The 8,076-nt window shown below is 35.3% G+C and overlaps 1 protein-coding gene across 1 annotated transcript; it reads right to left on the bottom strand.

The window, feature by feature from the left end:
- Positions 1–881: 881 nt before the first annotated feature.
- LOC142983033 (UDP-glycosyltransferase UGT5-like) lies at positions 882–7,246 on the bottom strand. The gene is made up of 4 exons (XM_076129816.1): positions 6,396–7,246; positions 2,333–2,555; positions 2,015–2,234; positions 882–1,341 (listed from the first exon to the last, which is right to left on the bottom strand). Exons 1-4 carry the CDS (start codon positions 7,218–7,220, stop codon positions 1,059–1,061), a joined length of 1,551 nt encoding a protein of 516 aa, XP_075985931.1. The 5' UTR covers positions 7,221–7,246; the 3' UTR covers positions 882–1,058.
- Between the last annotated feature and the right edge of the window lie 830 nt (positions 7,247–8,076).

Raw genomic sequence — 8,076 nt, 5'->3', positions numbered from 1 at the left:
TCGCAAGAAAAAAAGGCACCTATCTAAAAGCCAAGAACTTTTCCAGATCATTAACTGGAAATATAAGCTGACATACTAAACTACAATATTGCGCTTCAGAATATGAAATCCTTTACTTATATCCTTTCACTAAACCGGTATCTATTTATTGCTAAATAATCTTTAGTTTTTTTGTTCAAAAACACTCACTGTCAATAGTCAAACGTAACACCTCTACGCTATTAGACCTGAACATTAATTGATTACCAAAAGCATTCGATTTTTTTCATAAAATGTAACCCAATATTTACGAACTTTGTATAAATTTATCATCTACGCTCATGTTATCAGAATACAACAAAACGCAAAAATAAAACAAACAATTATAAAGGTAAAATCGGCAAACCTTATCCAACATTTAAAATGTAAAAAAGCTGCATACAAAACACAGTCCGCTGGCCATTAGCATACATCAAAAATTATCATCATCATCGTCCATCCGCTAACATTAGGACATGGCCGTATCCGCTCATGAGCAAAGTTCTACCCATTAATGAGATAAGCGAACAAAATTGGAAGGCATTTGCTTGATAACGCGAAAATTAAACGAACCGGGTTCCTTGATGTTCCCCTGTTATTGTACTCGCAGATGCTTGAGCTGACGATTTGTCTTGAGTGAAAAGTTTGCGAGGAAATTAGCGCTTTTAAAGCAGTGTGTGAATGTAGATTTCAGTTTGAAACAAATAATCTTTGGAATATAGTGTGAAGAAGTTTTGTATGTTTCATATCGTTCACTCAAATATAGTTTACATGCAAAATTACTTATTTACTAAGCGTGGTGGTTTAGTAAATAATGTATATTGCATGCTGTTTTTACCATTCACTCAACTACTCGGTCTCTGCTTAAGGTAACCAAATGAGTTTTTAGCAGTTTAAACTTATAATAATTGCCTAAAAATTACATAATGGCTATTTGATAGATCTAAATAAAAAACACTGCATTACATATTATTATGCTGCAAGTCATTTCATTACAATTATAACGACTGTGTCGAAAACAATGTGTGGATACAATATCGTTAATTTAGCTTAGACTTAGTTCTTATCAAAGAATTAAAATACTTATAAAGTGCCACTAAACTACCTATCAATAGAGCTAAAATGATTAAAGATGCTCCTAATACAGTAAAAACTAGTTCAAGTTCGAGATACTCCGTCCAGGAGATGTTGGCTGCAGGTGATCTTAGATGTTTGGCTCCACCGTGACGTAGTACGTATTCTATCCACCAGATGGCGCGTTCCATTGGCTTCATTGGCTGGTCTGTCATCAGATCTCTTAGTTTGATTATGTTACGACGATAACTGCAATAAAATTACTAGATTATTTTTATAGAACACCAATTAATCGGTGGCATTTGTTTTAAATTACTTCATACATATAAGACAGTGTCTTTCCAGTTCCACTTATGGTAGCTAGTCTTGAACTCAATGCCTCATTTAGAAAATGAGGTTAATATTGAGTTCATTCATATTCCATTGGAATGTTCTTGGAATTTGTTTATAATAATATATTTGTAGGGCAGGGTAGTGAACAATAAATTAGTACGACATAATAGTTTTTCTTTTCCTAGAATTAACATAATTTTAGGTCGGGGAAAAAGTCTTTTCGCATTATAGTATGTATGAACTTGTAATAAAATCTCTTTGGCTTCAAGAATCACAAATGAGGAAACGGTTCATTAGGTTTCTTTCAGTGAGCTCTTCAGGTACCCTTATATCGAGCTTTCTTGTGTAGAGAAAAGATTTTATTACAAGTTCAAAGTTTAGTTCAACAAACTATAATGCGAAAAGACTTTTTCCCCGACCTACATACTCTACTACTCATACTTAGGTCTCACTATACTTCTAGATCATAAAAAGCAATTGTAGCTCAATAAAGTAGTTTTAAAAATAGATTTCGCAAAAGACGCTAGAGGCGCTTATTAGATTTTATACAAATCCGTAGTCAATAGTGGTATAAAATTCTTCCACTGACCTTTCATCTCCAATAACTTGATTAATCGTATCCATGAGCAGTTCTTCAGTAAGAGTTCCCAGGTCCAGTTGTGCTCCTATACCGTGGTACACGTATTTTTCTGCATTATACCATTGATCAGCTAACATGGGAATACCGATCAATGGTACTCCAGCTGTAATAGCCTCGTCTGTTGATTGTAGACCTCCCTGTGTAATGAAAAGCTTGACTTTGGGATGTCCTGGAACATAAAATGAAATGTGTCATCATATAAGGTCGGAGAAAAAGTATTTTCGCATTATAGTATGTATGAACTTCATATTAAATCTTTATACCTACTTAATAAATCAGATTGCGGCAACCACTTCGATATTTTGATGTTATCCGTACGTCCATGCAAGTTCTCATCGTCCCATTTGAACAGCACATCGTAAGGCAGCTTAGAAAATACTCTGATTAGAGTCTGCACTCTCTCAGTAGGTATCAAAGTGGAGTCAACGTTTGTCCCAAAACTAACATATACTACTCCGTTCTTTGAAGAGTCCAGATACTTTTTGAGGTCCTGAAAAGATAAACATATTTTTTTTACGTATGGTTAGTGGTCTAGTGTCAAAGTCGTTTAAGCCGCCCATAGTCATTTGACATGGTTTGACGACCGTTGTCTTGATGGACGATAGCTGGGACCAATTTATTAGGTGCCCTTCGGAGCAAGGCACCATTGAGCGATTCTGGCCGATCTGCATCTACTTTCTTAACCCACAGATTTTCTATGGACCGGTAACTTGGCTGGCGTGGCTTGCCATGCACATATTCAAGTTGGCACGTTCAGTTCGCCAGTGTTTACTGAAACTTTTTTTGTTATGATTGAAACGGAGTAATGCAGAAAAAATCTACGGATTAGGCGTTCTTTGTTATTGTAATTGAAAGGCACATCACGCACCTAATTGTATCTAAAATTAACGTATTAATAAATTAAATTTTCAACAGGTTTTTGTTATCTTATTTTAATTCTATGTGAACGTTGTCTTTTTAAAGTTGATGTGTACATTAATATTATTATCATAGTAAAGAATTTTGTTTTTTGCTTAAAATACACAAAAAGATAATCTCAATGCAGATAAAAACACCTGTCAAGTTTACTTTTTGAAACGCTTTTTACCGCATGATAATAACTGATTAATTATATTCGCTTGTTTTTAGCTCGCTGTTACAACATTTTGCAAACTTAATCATCTATTTTTCCAATATAATGCATAGCACCTTTTTTTTTTCGTCTGGAAAACTCGTTGGAGTCGATTAAAACGTTCGACCCACCGGCTAGGTCCCCGCTGCACTGGGACTGCGCAAACGGGGTATGTGGTCCGCCGTAGAGCCCACTAAAAACCTGACGAGTGTCCAACCGCTTCCGTAAAGACGTGCGCCGGGATAACCGCTATAAGCTAGTACCGCAAGACGCACGCCATGCGCGGCTCGCCCCCTGTAGGGGGGCCCTACCTTGGGTGATGCCACCTGGGTGGATAGTGACGGCACCTACGACTACAAACTGGCCTTGTCAATTTTGACTGACTTCATATTGCAATTACACTCATATTGCTTATTTATATTATTATTTATTTGTACACTCTTTCTTAAGTCGCATTCCTTCTTTTAAACACCTTCGTAATTCTGCATCACCCTAAAGCAGACTGGCAGGAAATGCCCCTGGCATTAAGTCCGCCTTCCACCATTATTTAAACTTAATATACAACTCATACAGAGTTGTATATTAAGTTTAAATAATGGTGGAGGTATTCAAAAGTTTTTTTTTAAGGTACCTGGGTCGAATATGGCCAGCCGAAAAATATGGTCACATATCATTATTTCAAACCTTATGCTTGTTTCACTTTACCCGACACAAGGCGACTATCAGGGTGCTGGGAGGGTTTACAGGTACACGGTTTGGAAAAACGGCGCTAGCGACTTATGGTCGCGTTACAATATTTCGTGTTAAGAATAATGGTATGTGGCTATATTTTTCGGCTGGCCGTATTTGATCCAGGTACCTTATTTATCCATAACTACACCGTCTGTGGACGGATTTCCCGTTTTTTTTTTTTATTCGAAGGAGTATATTTTCCCCAGAACAGTACTTTTATTCAGTCCAGGTCTAGTTATATCTATCAGGAAAACTATTACATGCAATTTTGCAGCTTCGGATTGTAAAAAATAATCTTATTTTTGAGGCAATAAAATAATTTGGTTTTTATTACCTACGCATTGCATTAAGTAATATTTAAATATTATGTAACAGCGCAGTGCAAATTTTCAAGGTTAGTCACTTCAAAATCAATATTGCTTAATAATTCCAAAAAACAGCTAGTCGAATTAAAAGGTGTTTTATGATAGCAAAAGACCAAACAGGTTTTGATGATAATATTATTATTTCAAAGATTCAAATGCATGCATAGGATAATAATTTTTCGTAGAATTAAATATACAGACGCTCAAAAAATACAAAATTAATAAGGCTTAAGTGCCCATCGCGTTTAAGACTCGTTATTTTTTTTTATGTGTGCAACTCCGTGGCGCAGTGGTTAAGGTCACCAGTCGCTACCATTGCGTCGGGAGGACGTGGGTTCGATTCCCACACTTCTGCGAATCAATTATTTCTGCAAACCACAAATAGTTGTTTCGGATCTGGTTGTACTTTGTGTCAGTTATTTATAATATGTTTGTAAAAGTCCCCGCGACACAAGAGCAATTCTTAGTGCGGGAGTTGTAAAAAAAAACTTCTTTAATACCTTTAAAGATTTTTTGTTGGATTGATGAGGCCCTTACATTTTTTGTATCTCGCTTATATATCTCGTTACGATTTGGGACGAAATATCCTGAAAACCGAGGCTGTTGTATGTATGTGTAAACGGAAAAGACAGACAAACTTTTGCATTTTGTAATATAAATAGGGATTACACATAATATAATCGGCTTCGGCCGTGTATGATACCAGAGTTTGGTAACCAGTATCATACGAAGAAAAAATGATCGTTGTAGGATACTGGTATCCAAGTAATAGAGATTTTTCCTTTTATGTAACCGAGTATCAGCTCAGGAAAATATCAAATAATTACAAGTGAATTCTTAACATCTCCTCGTATGCAACTGATGATGTCATCGGCATTGATATATTTCTGCGTTGCCAGTAGTTCAAAATGAGTAAAGAAATTGAATTTATCACTACGAAGACAGGAGGAAGAGCACTATTGAGTGATGGTCGCAAGCACCGCAGGAAAAAACTCTACTCAAACGAATCTACCTTTTGGCTTTGCCACAATATTAATTATAGATGTACAGTGAGTGTTACTCTAAATGTTAAAAATGAAGTCGTAAAAATTTTAACTCATGAACTATTTCCTTGTTTCCATGTATGTTTTCAATAAAGCGAGGGTTTACAATAAGCGTAGGTACAGTATGCGATCCGATGGCTTTTACTCGGATGAAAGAGGTTCTCATCTCAGTATTGAGTTGGGAAACTACCCTTTTGCTTATCAAAGTTTTGCCGAGTTGGTGTCATAGGCAGAATGTTATATTCCTCACTGGATACTGGTTACCAAACATAGTGAAGGGTATCAGAAAAATAATAAATCCTCTCACTTGGATACCAGTATCCTACAACGATCATTTTTTCTTCGTATGATACTGGTTACCAAACTCTGGTATCATACACGGCCGAAGGGATATAATCACGTCGTCGTCGTACAAGATGTGATTAGAGCATTCAAACTAATTATAAACGCATCAGCACATAAAAAACGTTAATCTGCTGAAGACTTGTAACAAATTAATTAAAGTTATAAAGCTCGTTAAAATCTGTGATATAATAATTCTTATTTTGTTTTTATGTCGATTTTCCTGCTCATAATAATAATACAAAGGTACTCTGAGGATGCAGCGTGGTTACAACTAGTAATTTTGTTTATTATGTATTTTTAGATCTAGACCTATTAAAAATATATTATGCTAAATCTAAGCCGTGCCCCTACTTTGCACACTTCACGTGTGATAAAGATATAGATTTATAAAGTTACGGAACTTGAACGCGATTGGAAATTAAGGTTATAATCTTATTTGCTTTTAAGACCTGTTATATAATATCATGTGTACAAGTCACGAGAGTTTAAAATCGTTAAGTGAATAGATTCATCGAAGAACAATTGTTCTACGTGTTAATCTTGGTTATAAACTATAGGGTATAAAATTTCATCAAATCCATTTCAGTAGCTTTCAGACCTTTCAATAGCTTTTAGACTTTTAGTAATACATTTACCTGAACTAATTTTCGCATTGATAATATTAGTTGGATTTGCATTGAAAGTAATACGTTCTGCAATAATAAATTCTTTGTGACTATTACATTGATACTTACTTCTGGCAACGGTTTTGCAGGATTTTGATGCAACCCTCCCATATAAATGACATTTGGTGGCACCGATCGAATCCCTTCGAACACTGGATTTGAATTAAACAAAATCAAATCAACATTATTGCCTAATTCTTCAACAGTTGGTGTTTCAGGTCCAAAATTCTTTTTCAGCATTGCATTTACACCCACGGCACACATATCAGTGGCTTTAATAAGATTGTAATGATTGTAAAGCTCCCTAACTTTATCCATCATAGTAAGGTTGTGGATTTTTTGGCGAAGCAGATTTGGGTATAATAGAGGGTGTTCAGGAGCTCCGACCAGTTTGTAGTTCGTAACATCAGCTCCAAACGAACTCACTAGAATTACAGGTGCTTTGAACACATGAGTAAGAACTAACGCTGGTCTTACACAAGCCTCTAAAAGCAATAGATCATATTTATTTGTAGCACTTATTACTTTTTTGACTTCTTCATTCTGTAGTTGTGCATCAAATAAGACAGTAAGTGCATCTATCATTATTTTGTATTGAGTTGCTGCATCAGCTTTATCAACTTCCGATGTCTTTTTCAAGTTGTCCCACCAAATTTTGTAGGATATATCGTGAACATCAATTTCTGTTAAATTTCTTGGTGCTCCATCTTTTGGGAAAGCTGGATCTGGTGTGATGACAGTTACTTCATGTCCTTGCTTGATTAGTTCTTTAGTTAATGCTCTGAATACCACTTGATGGCTGATAGATGGAAGTGGAAATGCTGCCAAAATCCTTGCTGATTCCAACGGACTTATAAATGTAGATATCACAGAAATTATTAAAATTGAATACATCTTCACTGAACAACTAAATAAAATGTACTGTCGTTTAAAGCGGTGTAGTAATTTGCGTTAATTTTGGTATCTGAAATGTAGATAGATATGTATATTGTTACGTCAAATTATCGTGATAAAACTGTGGATTATACATGAATTTCATACTATTTGTTTAAATGCTGTATCATCATAACAAGGTGTTTCTGTTTATTTATTTCATTTTCCTTAATTGACGTTTAGTCTATATCGCTGATTGTTGGCAGCTTCTCGCATGATCAATTATTGTATCAACCACATTGTAGAACTTTTGGTGATTGAAAAGAGTGGCCGTGAGTTTCTTGCTAGCTTTTCTCATAAGGCTCTACCCCCTTTCCGAGCTAGTGGTAGATTCAGTAATTGTAACGACTATCATAAGTCTTGTGTCAATATTTGATCTAAATGAATAAATGATTTAATTTTGATTTTGATTTAATTTCGTCAACAAATTGTTTTATATTCACTGTCATACATATTTTTAGCACAACAGTAACTCTATTCTCACTGAGGGACAATTCAAAAATGTGATCACAACTTTGTGTCCTGTGCCTGCCATTAGTGTTATAGCCCATGCTAGAGATCTGTGTTTTGTAATAGATGCAGGTGCAAGCCGATTTCGCTATCATAAAAACAAAAAATTGAGACACAAAAAGTTTAAAAAGACTTTATCAAATTGTACTGGGAGTGAGGGATTTCCTAAAACGACTTTACCGTTAACGTCACCCAGTTGTACTTTGTTCGTATTTATCTACTTAATCTCTATCACTCACTCATCACACTGTTTATAAATTTATCCCCATTTTCATAGTATTATCTTTCTTATCACCGTTAATCGCGC

This window comes from Anticarsia gemmatalis, chromosome 23, assembly GCF_050436995.1.
Source record: "Anticarsia gemmatalis isolate Benzon Research Colony breed Stoneville strain chromosome 23, ilAntGemm2 primary, whole genome shotgun sequence".
NCBI classification, from domain to species: Eukaryota; Metazoa; Arthropoda; class Insecta; order Lepidoptera; family Erebidae; genus Anticarsia; species Anticarsia gemmatalis.
This window is presented reverse-complemented; position numbering and strand designations above follow the sequence as displayed.

Excerpts from the sequence above, each read along its gene's own strand:
- LOC142983033 (XM_076129816.1), bottom strand. The coding sequence starts at position 7,220 with ATGTATTCAATTTTAATAATTTCTGTGATATCTACATTTATAAGTCCG. Across the intron at positions 2,556-6,395 it reads CTGCAAAACCGTTGCCAGAA|GACCTCAAAAAGTATCTGGA; the intron begins GTAAGTATCAAT and ends TTATCTTTTCAG. Across the intron at positions 1,342-2,014 it reads CAAGTTATTGGAGATGAAAG|TTATCGTCGTAACATAATCA; the intron begins GTCAGTGGAAGA and ends ATTTTATTGCAG.